A 17709-nucleotide genomic window follows, 5' to 3' on the forward strand; every position below is an offset into this window, starting at 1 on the left:
CTCCCTGGTGGCGAACTACCTGGTGGTGAGCTCCCTGGTGGAAAACTACCTGGTGGCAAACTCCCTACTAGGCGGCCTGTGACTTGGAGAATGGTAGAGCTCCCCGGTGCAGAGCAACCTGACTGCCTTCAGCATGAGGTGGTCTTCTTTCCTTTGTAGGTAGTGGGAGCTGAGGGACCTGCAAGAATTTCATCTTTTCCTCCTCTTTGTAGGTGGCAGGAGCTGAGGGACCTGCGAGAACTCCATCTTTTCCTCCTCTTTGTATGCGGCGGGAGCTAAGGGACCTATGAGAACTCCATTTTTTCCCATCCCCCTTACCCTTGGGGGCTGAGGTCTTTATATGCCGGAGTCCTCGTGGGTTAGGTGGTTGAAAAGCCTCCAAACGGTAAGACTCGTCACATCCCGTCAGGGCTAGGGTACGGTGGTGAACTCCTCGAGGTCGTTAGGCTGGCGCTTGTGTCAGGTGGCCGTCGGCGCCTGGGCCAGGTTGTCAAGGCGGCGCCTGCATCAGTTGGCGGGGGCAGCACTACCAACTTTAGGTTGCCAACTCACACGAGATCCTTGGAAGGCTCGACCGGTAAGGACGCCTATGTAGTCGGTTGGCCGCCAACTCTTACGAAAGCCACGAAGAGCTCATCTTTGTAGGGGGGACCTTGCAGAGAGGACTGATGAGGCATTATCTGAATTGAAAGTAAGGTTAGTAGAGCTACTTAGTCTGTTAGCTCGCTATATAGTCTTTGAGTTCATAAAAGATGCAAACTATAAAGCGATAGCTTCGATTTCTAAAAAGTGAGGATTTAGATTTCCGGGAGAAGAGGACTTAGCTTTTGTACGATGAGAATTTAGCTTTTTGTAGTGTTTCCCACAGATGGCGCCAATTGATGTAACCGTTTCTGGCCACGTACCAATGTTTTGTGATGTAAAAGTTTTTTGGCTAAGTACCTCGTTATTTGACCCGGTGGCGCCGTGCCTTAGTGATGAGCTACTTGGTGGCGAACTGCCTGGGGGCGAATCGTCTGGTGGTGAATTTCCTGGGGGCGAACTGTCTGGTGGCGAACTGCCTGATGGTGAGCTCCCTAGTGGCGAACTGCCTGGTGGCGAGCTCCCTGGTGGCGGACTCCCTACTAGGCGACCTATGACTTGGAGAATGGTGGAGCTCCCCAATGCAGCGCAACCCGATTGCCTTCAGCATGAGGTGGTTTTCTTTCCTTTGTAGGCAGTGGGAGCTGAGGGACCTGCGAGAACTCCATTTTTTCCCATCCCCCTTCCCCTTGGGGGGTGAGGTCTTTATATACCGGAGTCCTCGCAGGTTAGGTGGGTGAAAAGTCTCCAAACGGTAAGACTCGTCACATCCCATCAGGACCGGGGTACGGTGGTGAACTCCTCGAGGTCGTCAGGCTGGCGCTTGTGTCAGGCGGCCAGGTCGGCGCATGGGCCAGGTTGTCAGGGCGGTGCCTGCGTCAGTCGACGGGTCGGTGTCTAGGCCAGGTTGTCAGGTCAGCGCCTGTGTCAGTCGGCGGGTCAGTGTCTGGGCCAGGTCGTCAGGTAGGAGATCTTGTTGCGATACGCCAAACTACTCCTGTACTGAGCTTCTCTACAAATGACGAGCTGCCTGTGGCCAGCTGCTTATGGCGAGCTATGGCAAGCTACTTATGGTGAGTTGCCTATGGCGAATTGCTTGTGACGAACTACCCATGGCGAGCTGCCTGTGACGAGCTGCCAAGAGGCCATACTTAATTGACATGAGATGCTACATGTCACAATCCCACTAGAGGGCCAAATCTGCCCTCATCAGTATTATCTTTATATTTGGTAAGTGTTCTATTTATATGTATAATCCCCTCATAGTTCATTCACAAGTTGAAGTCATTATTCCATAATTCTAAGATTTGATATGGCATCAATTTTAATTTGTTCAACTTGATGCATTTTTTCAAGTTGATTGTGCTTTTTCAAGGGATGGTGGATATCATGCCTCTTGTCAATCCTTGTCTTAAATTTTCTAGCTTTCTACTCCTTTTGGTAATTCCCTTACATATATACCTAAAATATATGGCCCTTGGGTCCTGTTGCTTCCATCAATGAAAGAAGACTGATTTCTCATTTTATTTGGTATTTGACCCTAAATTGAACTCCATCCATTTAAGTTGTCTCTTTATTCCATTTGTTTTCTCTTTTTCTTACTCTAATGATACATCATGGAGGTGAAAATTGAAAGTGACAATTAATGTATGATTAATATTTTTCTTGAGAAAATCCCATATCCTTGGCACTTGACTTTTGTCCGGAAAATCAAGAAACAAGCGCCGCATTGCATCATTCATTTTCTCACACTTTAAAGAAAGAAATACTTTTGCTGATTTTATGGCGAATAAGGGTATTGATGAAGAAAGCTTTTATGTTTACAATTCCATTTATGAGGTTCCTAGAGAGGTGGTGTTGCTCCTGAAAGAAGATTAGCTATTGGGAATTCTGAATCTTCATGTAGGTTAGCTCTTTTGTTGGTTTTTGGTTTGGCTTTAGCTTTTTGTATTTTTAATCCTTGTAAGGGGTTGGGTAGAGAGAGTGAGGTTTTGTGATTTCAGTTGCATTTGTTTTCAATGTGTTGATGAAAAATTCAAGAAAACATATTTGAATGGCACTCAAACTGAAACTAAAATAGAGATAAAGAGAAATAAGCAGAGAAAATGCACACAAATTTACGTGGCTCAGCTTATAGTCTACGTCTATGGGCAAAAGAGGAATAAAAATCCATCATGAAGTTGGTAATGGAGAAGAAATACAGAATTGTACCCCTATAGAAAAACCCTAAGCCCCAAAATACAACTAATGTGTCACTCGTCTCTCTCAAGACCCAGACTTTGTGTATAAGAAAGAAAACCCCCGAAATACATAACTCTTTGTATTTGGTCCGAACCTAGAAGATGAATATGGATTGGGTTCATACTGTTGTGGGGGCGCAGCCCCCACACCCCCAATGGTGATTTGTGGTGGGCTACGGGCTACGCATCCACTACAAACCACTATAAAAATCTGTCTTCGAATTTTTCTTAAATTAATTTAGAACGGATTCATGAAATGGGTCGCCACAAAGAATTTAAAGCACAAACATAACACAATGCAAAAGGAAATATGTATCATTCAAAAACCTCCTTTGGCCATTTCATGAATGCAAATTGGTTTAATTTTACATTGATAAATTTTGTATTCCAACCAAACAGTTTCTAATTGTAATGAGTACAAGCATGGATGTCTAGACTAAGGTCCACCTTTTTTTTTGTACTTAGATTAACTATGAGCACAAAGTTTATATCAATTTTTTTGATAGTAACTTTGTTCTCATTTTGAATACAAACATATCTTCAAAGTTGTAATAACTATCATTATCAATACACAAATTAAATTTATGCTTACCAAATACTTGGATCAAAATACATTTATGTATCAAACCAACATTTGCACCACAAGCAAATTCAACCTTTATGTTGGGTTTTAGGGCAAGGCAAACTAAGGTAATGTTTGACATTGATGTCGTTTTCTGAGAAAACGGCATAACATCAAAGAAAGTGGTGCTTCAAATAATTAATGCCCTCTTGTTTGGTACCATTTTTTGAGAAAAAACGTTACTCTAGACTATGTCTTAGAAATCGGAAAAGTGTGGTCTATAGTAACACCAAATTCATTGTTTTCTGAGAATATAACACGTTGCTACCAATGATACAATGATATGGAATCAATGTGGTATCATCTTGAACGTTGGATAATATAGATCAATGTTGAAAACGTAATAGATCAATGTTTAAAACGTTATTGTTAGCACGGATACCAAACAAAACAAAGTGTTGTTTTCTCAGAAAACACTTATATGACAATACCGATTCTAAATAAAAAAATAATAAACATCGTTTTCTAAAAATACAATACTTACAATTCCATATACCCAACACCATTTTTATGAAAAAACAATGCAATATTCCCAGCACCGATGGCAAACGCCTACCATATCATCTCCTTCCGATCACCGTTATGTCTGCGGAGGCCTTACGTACCTTTTATGGGTTCTTCCTAATCCAGAAAGGTCCATTTTTTTTCCCAATGGTCGTTTTCTAAGTTTATCGAAATTGGTCCGCACGCTGTCTCCTTTAAGCACAGTTTCTCTCCGTCACTAGTTTCCTCAATCTCAATCCATCCACCGGCATGGTTGACAATGACATTGCAGAGAGTTTGCATTAGTTACAATCACTAGCTATAGAAGATATTTATTAAAGTTAACATACCCTACAATGAATAGTTTAAATTTCCTCACGTATTGATGTCGGTACAAATGATTTGAACTCCTGTTAAGTAAACAAAATATCTTCTAAATCGTTAAGCCAACTCTTGGTTGTTGATGAATGGCGTAAGTTTGAAGTTTGATATCTGAAAAGCAAAAAAAAAAAGTCCTTTTAGAGATTCCCAACAGAAAATAATAGATGCTTTTCTATTTTTTATGCCTTTAGTCATGCGTTTTAACACATTTCACTCATAGGCCACTACTTATAAAAAATAAGATTCAATATTAATCTCTTATAATTAAGTTTTTCAAATATCAAACCCTATTTTTAGCATTATGACACAACTTAATTGCGTTAAGTCAGGGCAAACAGCTCTTTATGGACAGCCTTATCGAATGATATACGGAATGAGAGAATCGTTAATAGAAGGAAGACAAGAGATGTTGACATCAATATGGTATAGGTGGTCAATGATGTTTAATAAATCCATACGGAAGTTCTTGCAAATTTTTGGCAATTAATTTTCACTGGACACTATATAAAATATCTAATTTTTATATTTATTTAAGTTGCTGTAAAATAAGCATCTAATGTCTTAGGCGCACTTACAGTTCAATCTTATTCTTATCAACTTAGATAGTGCTTGTGGGAAGATTATATCTTATCAGATCTCTTTCATCATTCTTTTTCTATAGATAGAAAAGGGTTTTGTTGGTTTTTTCTTTTAAGCCTAACAGCCAAAAATCGTTGATCAATGCCGATACTACAACTAGGAATACAATCAGCAAGAAAAATTAATTAAAAGATACAAGCCCAACCCATAAATCAGACTAAACTTGCTGAAAAAGAAATAATCAGGAAAATCAGGATAAAACACCTTAAGCAACCTTTGCCGCACAAAATCACAAAATACAGGAAAACATAAAAAAACAAAGGGTCATGATTTTGTGTCTTGGTTAATGACTTGGTTAAATGCACTTATGCGGCAAGTGTTCTTATTGGAAACATTTATCCAAATAAGAGTATTTATTAGTGTTATTTTATTCCCCATTATATAAGTGGCATTATTAAAGGGACAATATTGTCCCATCATGTATTAACGATTTTTTGGAGCGTATGGGTAACTAATTTATCCAAGTTTAATGAGAGTACTAATTCCCTAGGTAAAAGTGTATATTGACTAGGGTGAACAAATGGGTAGGTTTTACCTGGAACCAAATGGAATTGACATCGAACTGGCCTTGAACAAAGCCTACCCAATCTGTTACAAGGCAAAGTCTGGTTCCAAATTCTTGGAACCTACCCCCACCCAGGCTGGTTTTAGGGTCTAGGGGTTTACCTGCCTGAACCGACATGATGAACTGGCCTTGTTTGACTTTGGTGAAACCTACATTGTTGGAACCAAACTTGCCTTGAAATAAACTATAGAATACTTTTGGGGGTGTTAAGATTTTTACCCAGGCATTCATGATTACAAAGGGCATGGTCCCACTTAACCATAGAGTTAGTTTAAGTGATTTGATCATTTATTTTCATTTTAATATTTGAATGCATACAATAAGCAGTGTAAAAGGTAATATTTACAAAATTAAAATTTAATTCATAAATTTGTAACCATATAGTGATAATCTGCATATTAAGTTATCCAATTTAATCAATAAAGATAATATAAGCTTTGAACTATATATTACATTTATTAAAAGAACGTGATTTTTTTTTATGAAGGGGGAGAGTAAAGAAAGTACTGTAGGTTCCATGGGTAGATCCTGAAGCCAACTTCATAGCTACCAAGGCCAGAACCGACCTTAACACGGTAGGTTCCGGTTCCAAAAACATAGAACTAACCCTACATGGTAGGTTTTAAATTCTACCATGGAACCAAACCAAACCAACCCACACTCACCCCTAATGTTGACTGATTTATCCAAAAAAGTGGCATTGTTAAAGGGACAATATTGCCCATCACGTATTAGCGATTTTTTACGCATTATGGAAAACTAATTTACCCAAGTCTAAGGAAAGTATTAATTCCCAGGTAAATGAGTCACTTGGGAATCATTCTTTTCCACAAAATCCATTAATACTGAGGTAGGTTTATTGCTTTTTCATGGGACCTACCAACTTACCCACCCCTACTTCCTGAAAAATGAACGAGACCTTAATAGCAAGAGTAAAACTTAAGGCTCAGTTTGGAAAGAGTGTAAATACAAATATATAAAATGCAAAGACAGATATAGAAATAGAAAACACAAGGCTTTGTATTGTATATATTTGTATTTGCACTCTTTCCAAACTAAGCATTAAGAGCAAAGCATTGAAGGCAAACTAAAGGTTCTTGGTGTTGAAGCTAGAAAGGGTTCAAACTCAAGTTATGTTTGATACTATTACAGTTTTTTGGTGTTGGAGCCCAATGCCATGTAAGTTCTTAAAGCCCATCAATAATATCGCCCAAACAAAGTGAAATAACATAACCTGGAGCAATTAATGGTTTGTGATCATATACTGCATGCAGACAAAAGGCTTCAACAAAGCCAACCCTCTCCCATCTAGGTTACTAGGTAGGAGCTAAATCGATTGTTAGAAATTCTCAATTGCTCACGATTCGCAGCTATAAACCCAATTCACCAAATATCTACCATTTTCCTTGTCCTGAGACCACACGTCCAAGCCAATTGTTGGGAATTCAGACTGTCGTTGATATGATTGATTCCCGGTCGGAATTCCCAAGGGCTCGCCTGCTTGAGCTCGTATCAAAGCAAGTACTGTGACTTGCGAGTAGTAGCCACAACACAAGAACGCTTGTCACTGTTCACGTCAGCCTCCATTATACCTCTTTACGTATTTCTCTACAGGGAAGAGCTCTACTTTCACTGAAAACTTTTCTTTCTTCTTGCCAGTTGGCATAGATAAGGGTCGCAAGTCAGGTTGTCCGACATGAAGAATTTCATTTATAATGGGCTCGGGTTAGGGTTTCAGCTACTATCCTCACATCAGCTAGGCTCTTCTACTTTGCAATTTTCAGTGTTGACTGCTGACTCCTTCCCACAGAGAAATATTGCTGAATGGATTGCAGAGTGGATATCCATACTAATGACAACACGGATGCCTCTATTTTACCCACTTGTGGTAAAGTATTTCAAATATGCCGTGGCATATCTGGCTAGCCAGGCGCAACCATCTTCCAACCAACATCAGCTTTGGAGCCCAGAAACAATTACCCACAAGGCCCATCTACATTGGAGCTGCCTCGTGCACTCACAAATCGACATGCTTTGACACAGAGACCAACTCTTCCATCACGTCCTCCGGATGGTAAAGTCAAAATCAATTTTGATGGAGCAACCTCTGTATATATTGTCATCAAGATGATCGTGGGGCCGTTATCTTTGCGCGAGCTATCCCTATAGAAGCCCACTCAGCACACATCATTCTGAAATGTATTCAGTTAACTTCTTCCTTCCGAATCACTTCAGCCATTGTTGAAGGTGATGCGGAAATTCTGATTGCAAGAGAACACTAGACCTTCTTGGAGTGTGTGTGTGTGTATATTGTATATACACTCATCACCAGTTGCAAGAGAATTCTCACACCTTCCTGGCTACTCAGTTACCTTTGCTCCTAATCCTAAAACTTGTAATCAGGTTGCACATAAGCTGTTAGATTTCTTCTTTACCACCTGGCACCTGATTTCTTGATTCCTTTGTTGGAATCTGATGTAACTGATTAATTTGTTGAATGGATTAGCCTTCTGGTGAGTCCGAATCACCTGCCAACTAAAGGTATTCCAACGCCCTACCAACATCATCTCACACCCTACACCTCATGCATGGCGATGTGTAGTGTCAGATGAGGTTGGTAGGGTGTTGGAATATGTTTTGTTGGCAGGAGATCCCAACTCTTTAAATCAAATAATAGGAAGCATAATGTCACTATTAGATACACTGTAACATGATTTCCCTACAAATGCTTAATTAGGCTCAGTTTGTTTGCAGTGTAAATTTCTTTTGGACTGGTGTAAAGCCATGGAATTGCAAATTCTAATTTATTTATGAGAAGTAAAATAGGGTGTGAAATGGGAGTTGGGACTTGGGATCTACTACTAGAAAAAGCATGTTAACACACTTTTAACATGGCTATGAAACCACTTGTCAGGAATACCTACCCATGAATGACAGCATACAAATATATATAGAAGATATTTCCAATCTGTTGCTGGATCGTTGTGTAAACACACTTTGCTAGCAGCAAATATGGGCTCATAAAGTGATGTAATCCCCACCTTGAATGAAAGAGAATAGATGTATGAGGGTTATTTATTTGGAAGTGAGGTAAGACGCAAGATGATATGTGGTGAATTGATATAAGAGAAAGGTGGTACAAATTTTACATTAATTTTTTGGATGCAAAATTTGCACGGCTAGTGAGTGTAAATGAGACAAAGTATAAATTTTGTATGAGTTAGAAGTGCGAATAATAGTTACAAACAAACAGATGTGAAACTGAACTAGAAGCAAAATTTACATCTATTTTATATTTGCATTGCAAACAAACAAAGATTTGAATAACTTTCCTTCAATTTTCTGTTTCTCTCTTGCTTTCTATTATCAAATCAAAAATAGCTACATACCAACTTTTGATTGGACCCAAATTCTAATAAGTTGCATATTTAGAGAATGAGCTTTCAACATTATCGCTTTTTCTGTCATGAAAAAAAACTAGGTGACTTACCTGAAAGTAGTAGGGTTGTCAATGGACTGGATTTTGGTGCAAACCAATCCAATCTGACATGAATCTAACGATAGTAACCTGGCAATCAGATTTGGATTCAATACATAAGAGTCCAATTCTACAAGCTATATTAGGACAAATGTGTGTCCAATTTCATCCAATTCGAGTAGTAGTCTTAAATAAAATGTTGATCTCTCCTTGTATTGGTATTGGTGATGGGATAACCCTCCAAACCCCCTAGACCTCCAAACTTGATGATGGTGCATGACAACACTCGATCCTAGCTCCCAGTTCTCCCCTACAACCAGCTAGAGACTAGCAACAAATTAGACCTCTGTTAGAATGGATTGATGCGGAGGATAAATGAATAGGATCAGGACTGAATTGATGGGGTGCATGACAAAATGGAGGAAGAAAGTGTAGGAGATCATGTAACACACAAACTAAAAATGGGGTAAATTATACTGTCACCTTGTATACTTTAATTTGCCACAAAGATCCACTCGGAATTTGTAGATTCCAACATTTTGCCCTATTATTACCATTTCACTTGTTAGAGAGAGAGTGAGTCCCGTGATTATCATTTATCATACCAAAAAAAAAAAAAAACAGAAATTGAAGGAAAAGTAAAAGATCGTGGAAAATACAACTAGGGCTATTCAGAAAGATAACCAAAATCAAACCGGCCCGATTCGACCAATATGGTCAATTTTCAAACGTTGTCCATTTTAAAGAAATGAAACCAACCAAAAACCTTTAACATGCCTATTTTCGTTACCATCAAACCCATTATTCCATTAACAAGGGCAAAGTGCTGGAATGTAAAAAAGGTATATTCAGTGATAGGAGAATCTAAAAGTTCAGGGTGGGTTTTTATGACAAATCAAAGTTTGGGGGGCTAAGTATCAGTGTATCACCGCAAAGGTCACCATCTGTAATTTATCCTTAAATCTATGGGTTCGACACTTCGACTCTCGAGTATGATTAAATGATACCCAAAAAACTTACAACCATTTTCTTCCTTTAAAAGGAAAAAGGGCAAAACCCTAACAACCCCCAATCGTCATCTTTCTTGAATCGGGTGTTCAATTGTTTCGAGGTCTGGCTTCGTGGCATCGCACATGGAGGAGAAGCCGCAGATCTATCACGAGAAGCAGAAATTGCAGTTCTGCCTCTTGCACGCCCTCAACAACCTCTTTCAGGTACGTATTTCATCTGCGGTTCTTCTCTTGCCCTTTTCTGTTAGTTTAAATTAAACAGCCGCAAACACTCCAATTCTATATTGTAGAGTAAAACTATGCCAGTAAATCCAGATAACTCATTCAGAGAAAGTTCCCTCTGTTCAAACTCGCGGTATTTTTAGATAGATTCTGTATTTTATGGGATTTATTTTGACGAATGCGTTGTAGTTCAGGAGAAGGACAGCTTCACTCGTGAAGACTTGAATTTGATTGCTGAAAAACTCGTTCTTGACGATCCAAGCAAGGAAAATTGGAGTCCTCTTTCTGTAATTTTCAAGCCCCATCATAACGCCATTACTGGAAACTATGACGTTAACGTGCTAATTGCGGCATTGGAAGGGAAAGGGAAGGAACTAGTCTGGCATGATCGTCGTAATGGAGCTTCCTCCATCGACCTCGATCATTCTGAAGATGCTTTAATGGGCATTGTGCTTAACGTCCCAGTGAAGAGGTTTGGTGGGTTTTGGAGAAGTAGGCATTGGGTCGCGTTACGAAATATCGGCGGGATCTGGTTTAATTTGGATAGTGATCTTGTTTCTCCTCACCCTTTTGAGGACTCGGAAGAAGTAAAGCTATTCTTGGATCACATTATCAGTGAAGGTGGGGAGGTATTGCTCGTCTTGAATCGCAAACGGTGAGATCGCTTGCGTTGTCTCCTGTTGCTTATGGAATCGTCGAAGAAGCTGAAAAGATTTTACTCCTTCAATAATTTAATTATTTTTATATGCGTGGTTGTCTCTGTTTCCTGCCTTCTGGTTGTGCTTATTTCAATGCTTAGGCTTCCTGAGGTGTCACGGGAGAGCAATGCAGCGTGGAGGTCTTATAGGGCTCTGAAAATGGGTGATGTCTCTGAGAAGAAGAGGTTAGGGAAGCTCGGAGAAATCATGGTTGGGATGTTGCCTGACGATCTTGCTTTTACCGTATTTGTTCCTTCGGAGGAAGCTTTCGAACGTGATTTGAGGCTGTGGGCTAACAAGAGTTTACTGGAACAAAATGTCAATGATACCCAATCCACCCTTTCTCGCTTATTGGGTTTCTCAGCCGTTCCTCAGAGTCTGCCTTCGGTTGCAATTCCCTTGGGTGAGGAGGTCTATTTTGATTCGATTTCTGGATTCACATTGTATATTTCAAGAGACCCGGAAAAAAGGATTGTTGCTAACAGAGTCAAATCAGAATCAGTTGATCTCAGAAAAGGAAAGATTGTTGTACATATAATGAATGGGGTAATCATGGATAATGAGTTTGAGCAATCTGTCCGTCCTGATTACGAAAGTGAGGACTGAATGGAATTAGAAACTGAATCTTCTCTCTCCAAAGGTTTTTTCCTTTCTGCTTGCACAGAACCTTGTCTGTAGATCTTGTCTATTATGTTCAAACACCTGTTATAGCAAATGTTAAGTTATTGATACAAAAATGTTGAGATGTTGCATTTCTTGCTTGTGTTTATTGGTGTTATGTTGATTTATCAGTAATTTGTGTAGGTTAGAAATTTGTTATTTTTATAAGAGCTACTTTTTTTCAGATATGCCGCACAGGCAGCTGATCTTGACTGTTCAAAGAGTGGATTGTTTTCTAACCAAAGTTTCTGCATTATATCTAGTGTTTTATTGAGTTGTAATGGAACACCCATTCTTTTGGCCCATATGATCTCCTTAGTGGTAACTCATAAGTGTTCCTGATCCTCACATTTTGAGATACATGGCAAGTTATTGTAGGCAAGAAGCTGTTAGCTTGCCTCTAAGGAGTTTAGGTGGAGCAGAAACAGAAAGCTTACATGACTTTCTACTCGTTAAACACGGCACAAGGTCTAAATATAGACAATTTACCCAAAAACGAGACCACCTAGATGATTCGAAAGCCTTATTGCACACACAACAAGATGAAAAATTTAGCGGGTTAATGCAAATGAGTTCTAATTTAGCGATTGCCACTTTTTTGTGTAGAAAAAGAGTTCCTCGAGTTAAAAAAAGTGATTGATAACCTCATTTTTCTTTTATCTTTTGAAATCCACGAATGGGCTTGCGCCAAAGAACAGAAAATTAATAACACATGGGCAAATTTCTTAAACTACCCTTATAGTTTAGCTAATTAACTAACTCTACTCTTATTTAAGGCTGCAACTTGGGCCGGGTTGGCCCGAACCTAACCTGAAAACGTTCGGTTGGGTTGGGTCGGGTTGATGTTCGGGTTGAAATTCATGAACCCGACTTTACTTCGGGTTGGGTTAGGATTGACCCCTTAGGTAACCCGAACCCGACTCTATAGTACATGTCATATATAAATATATGTTATATGTAATATATAACATTGATTTGTTTAGATGCATGATATTTGCATAGCTCCACCACATAGTATCATGTATTTCTTTTAAGAAGATCACTTCACTTAATCCTCATCAAAAAGACTAAAACCTTAATAACATTAATTTATGTTTTTTGAAAATTTTATGCTTTATCTCCTCTATGTTGTTTTCCGCCCAAGAAAGATCTATCGTAAGTCATAACACTTGTTTTTCTGAATTTTGTAACAAAAGAACAAAAAAAAAAGTCAATAAACAAGTACTAATGAAACATAGGATTAATATATGTACTGAAAGTTAAGTTGAGATCTAAAATTGAGAAATTTTGTGAAGTTTTAAGGGATGGATAGAAGGTTGGGTTGGGCCCAACCCAACCCGAAATTGACTTCGGGTTGGGTTGGGTTGGGTTAGGGTCGAAGGAATTTAGTTAGGGTTAGGGTTAGGGTTGGGTTGGTTGGGTTGAAGGTCAGGTTGGGTTAGGGGCTAGGGTTGGCCTCAACCTGACCTAACCCGGCCCGACATGCAGCCCTACTCTTATTGTTTGCATATTGTCTTAAAGTATCCCTACTGTTTCTGACAATTAATATTGTTGTTAAATCCTAATGGAAAAAATAAAAAATCAAATTTGCCCTCTATTATTCTTCAAATTTTCAAAATAAAACCCAACTGATGATTATGTTATGAAACTGGTCTTCAAGGTGGGCCATGGTGCTGGATTGCACCATTGACCTTGCTGGATTCCGCAGATATGGAGACGGTAAATTTTATTTCCCGGGGTATTACTTACCCGGGTAAACGATACCCTTCTCATACTCGGGTATGTTTGGTTTCCCGAGTGGAGGGTAAATGGGAAAAGATGAAAATATCAAAATTGCCCTTAAAAGGTTCGCCGTTCGAGAGCTTCTCCCCTTCTACTGTTCCTTCTCAAACTCACCGTTACTGCTGAAGAGTCCATCATCTTCATGACAAGTATATAGGAGCTGCAGCAGCAGTGACCTCCCCAAATTCTTTCTCTTTCTCTCATTCTCTTCCCTCTCTCTCTTCTTTCACTTCTCTTCTCTCCCTCTATCTCTCTCTACATCATCCTCAACATCTACCGCTGTCAATCTAGATCCAGCAGCCATTACTATTTTCATAGCCACACCTGTTTCATCTAGTACTCTCACCTGAAATCAACTATCCGATGGTTTTCCTTTCATCCTCACGATAGTGACCCACTTCACGTAGCACTATACATCGATTTCAGAGCGGTCCCCTGTTTCAAGATTCTCAATCATCGATTTCAGTTTCAGAGCTACTCTTTTCGTTGCTGGTAGCACTATACATCAAAAGTTTAAGAAATAGTAAGAAAAGGAGAATTCGATTGCTACTTGTAATCCCATTGCTACAGATCTGGGCATCCCATTGTGAAGTGATTCTCGACAACAAACAGGTGTCATTCTTGCTTCTGACTTTAATTGGAGATGCCAGGATCCTCAGATATCCCCTTGAATGGTTGATTTGAACCTATTGAAACCTCCTATGTCTATTAATCCATATCAACAATATTGTTCTTGCTTTGCTTCAATTCCTTATGATATTCCTTGGCTACATATGACCTTCACTATATGATTTAGATCGTTGACAGTAGAATTATGCAATTTGTTTTTCTATGTTTTACTTGTCTTGATGTTTGTTTTGATGTTAAAACTATTGATGATGCATGGACCTTAGGGGGAATATGGACTTAATTGAATTCTCTAAACATAAGTTGGGGAAAAATTTATTGAGATGTGGTGATTAGTTTCCTAAATTGAGTATCATAACCCAATAATCCAAAAAATAAGAAAAATAATGGTAAAAGTAAAATAATAAATAGGTAGAAAACAAAAATGGGAAATATGAATAGAATAAAATAATAAAATTAATTTAAATGGTTAGTTAAATAACAAAAGTAATAAACTAATGCAAAATGGGATGGACAACATGAAACATGAAATTTCATCTAGTTCCCCCAAGAAGAGAAAAATTATGCACACATCCCACTAAAAGAACTTTGTATTCTTACAGTAATTGTTTAAGAAGAATGGCTTATTCATTTTGCAGAAATTGTTTAAAAAGAACTTTTCTTAAACACTGAAAACAACTCTAATTGCTCCTTGTTTAAGAAATGATCTTGAGGTACCATTTCTGTTTGGTTGTACAAAAACAATTTTCATGTTTGATTACATAAAGAAAATTAAAACGAAATTGATCTATTTGGTAAATAGAACATGAAATCATTGTCTTTTTTTGATTAAGAGATGCTCACAGCATATTGACCTAAAAGCATGTATGAAGCTTGGGTATCCAATTTGAACCCAACTAATCCTAGCCTGAGCTTTTGCACAGGTTGGACTGGGATTTGGTCATCTCCTTCCTAATAGCCAAAGCAGATCCATCCCTATCAATGATAGAACAAGTTACTAAGAGTATGGGAGGGGAGAGGAATAACTGGAAATCCCATTTTTTTCAATCCATTTTACTGCTAAAATCCATTAAAATAGAGTGTATATACCAGGAAGCAAAATGACAAGAACATCAAAGAAAACACAAAACCATTTCACTGTGATATGGTGCAATTCACAGTTGCCATTATGTTATGTGTGTGTGTAATGAGATGGATAAGGGCCAACGTAGATATTTGAGTAAAACAAGAAAACTATTGAACAAGTGCAAACCTGTTATTGTCAACAGCAAGGTTGAAAAGTGCCATAACTCCAAATTCCACAGCTTTCTCGTTAAGATCATGAACAACCAACCCCAAAAACCGCACAAGTGCCTCAACAAACTCATTGGTTCCCATAAAAATTCCGGCCTCTTCATCATCCTTCAGCAAGTGTCGTATATGTTCCACTAGTTTGAATTACATCCTTAGGTCATTTCCTTCATGCAAGACAGTCAGGAAATTCTCATACATCTGAAACAGGTCTAGTTCAGAGTTTTCTTTTGGGTCAGGCATATTTTCAATCTCATTTCTTTCAATCTTCTCAACAATCCTATTCTCCTCAATAGGCACTACCTTGATTCTCTTCAACTTATAGGAGTCAACACTCTCTATGGATCTAGAATTAGTTGATTCGCACTCAGATAATGCAAGCCTCCAGTAGTTTAAATCAAGACTTGTGAATTTTCTTGTTCCAGGTATCACTAAAATACGGCAGCTGCAACGCTTGCACAACACATTGAGAAGGGAAATGAAAATGGGCTATTTATCAGCATTGCGGCATCATGTTCAAATCTATGGGTCCTTATTCTGGATGCAAGCATTGGTTTCACTACTCAATTTTATGAGCTTTCACCTTATTTTCTTCATAAAGCAAGTAACTACTTGCACCTTATTTTATGAGCTTCCACTGTTTCATGTTCATGTTTGGGAATGCTTGGGCATGGACAAGTGAGTTGGTGTGTGAGGGGCAAGGACTGTGCCTGTGGCTTGACTCAATTAGTTTCTTGAACTTGTGCCAATATCATGGAATGCCATCAAGAAACTATTAAATTGACATAGCTTATATTCCCATTGACATATTATTAGAAGAATTTCAAAGAAATGTCTACTTCCAACTTTACCTTCTCTAGATATGGTTATTATGTTTCTCACTAGTATTAAAAAAATCACATTCTTTGAGTAAAGCACAAAAGTAGAGTTGATTCAGTTCCTAATTTTCAAGCCTTGTCTTCTGTTAAGTTGATTTGTTTCATATGGATGGAATTTGTTAAGCTTGTTAAGTGAAAATTCTGCAACTGGGAAAACCAATATAGTTATTTATGTTTTTTTTTTTCCCTTTTCTTACAGGTTTGTAGCCGATGCCTACTGACCATATGCTAATCAAATATTGGGATTTTCTCTGGTTATTAAGAAAATACCAAGATTGAGACTTAGTGAATGGAAAATGATTTGGTTGTTTACATGGTACATAAATTTAAGAGTGTCATCTTATTGTGTTTGAAAAATGTGAGAGCTAGATCTATATGATGTTCTGGTTCCTTGATCGCTGAACCTTGAACCACAGAATACAGGATCCATGTTTATATTCAGAGAACACAAAATGTGAGAGATGGTTGTTTACATGGTTCCTGGGTTGGCTTCTATCCAATCACCCCCAATCTTATGACAATCCATCTACTACAGGGGAAAAGGAGAAAAGGGGGAAACCGTGGAAATAAGGGACACAATGTGAATGATTTGTATCACATGGACTTAGCTCAAAGGATAAAATTGGCAAGAGGCGAAAAAGATAACAAACTTACCCAGGAAGTAGGTGTTGCAAAAGAACATGGGAGTAAGGAAACTCACTTACCTGGATAAATTAAACAAAAAAAGAATATGGGTAAGTGCACTTGCCCAGGTAAATGTATTTCCGAAAAAACAACAGGGCCAAAGAGAGATGTTGCTGGTCGAATCTGAGTCTCCTTACCTCTGTCTTCTACCACCAAATTCTCCATGAAAATAAATCTTCTTGTTTAAATTCTCCACTGATTTCAAAATCTATAGTCTTTGGTTTTTGAGTGTCATTTATTTAACGTGCCTAATAGAATTAGAGAATTCGAAATCCGCTTGGGATTAATGAAAGGAGTATGATATTATGTTAAAGGAGAATCAGTTCAAGATCACTCTTGCCATACCCATATTATTCAGATTTCAATCCCCCAACACCTCCTTCCTCTTCGCCACCTAAATTTTTTTTGCAGTGTGAGATCCAGGAATATGTTTCTCCAATGGACAAATGGTCTGACCTGGAAATACCAGAAGCTACTCGGCAGTTGGCAAATCTTTCCAACATGGAACAATTTTATTATGCAAACACAGATGTAGGCAACCCACCACTAGATACCAGCAATGTTGGCTGACCTCAAGAACATAATATATATGTTTGGTAATGACAAACTTTTGAGTTTATAAAAAAAGAGAGGATTGGGTTCTGTAAGCCCAAAACAGATCCGCATCTGGGTTCTCCATCTTAATAGTGTTTCTATGCTGCTTTTTCTCTTCTTTTGCAGGAGAGTCAATGTATTCGTGTCAAAGCGGCAACTGCCAGGGGTTTGGGGAAAATTGAAAAAGGCTAGTCGTCTTGTCTCACCGGAAACCCCATCATCAACAATTGGAGGTGCAACCTGAAGTGCCAAGCGAACAGCCAACGGTTAGCCA

At 38.6% G+C, this 17709-nt stretch overlaps 1 protein-coding gene across 2 annotated transcripts; it reads left to right on the plus strand.

Annotated features, from left to right (window-relative positions):
• Positions 1 to 9978: 9978 nt before the first annotated feature.
• LOC148868916 (uncharacterized) lies at positions 9979 to 16629 on the plus strand. 2 transcript variants are annotated; one of them, XM_088968943.1, is made up of 4 exons: positions 9979 to 10204; positions 10417 to 10877; positions 11022 to 11560; positions 16357 to 16629. In XM_088968943.1, the coding sequence occupies exons 1-3, from the start codon at positions 10124 to 10126 to the stop codon at positions 11524 to 11526; spliced, it is 1047 nt and encodes a 348-aa protein (XP_088825069.1). In that variant the 5' UTR covers positions 9979 to 10123; the 3' UTR covers positions 11527 to 11560; positions 16357 to 16629. The 2 variants fall into 2 exon arrangements, with proteins under 2 accessions (XP_088825069.1, XP_088825070.1); XM_088968944.1 differs by lacking the exon at positions 16357 to 16629 and adding an exon at positions 15705 to 16124 and having other exon boundaries at positions 9987 to 10204.
• Positions 16630 to 17709: the final 1080 nt, after the last annotated feature.

Source organism: Nelumbo lutea, chromosome 2 (genome assembly GCF_056320005.1).
Source record: "Nelumbo lutea isolate HS-2025 chromosome 2, American lotus-T2T, whole genome shotgun sequence".
Lineage (NCBI taxonomy): Eukaryota > Viridiplantae > Streptophyta > Magnoliopsida > Proteales > Nelumbonaceae > Nelumbo > Nelumbo lutea.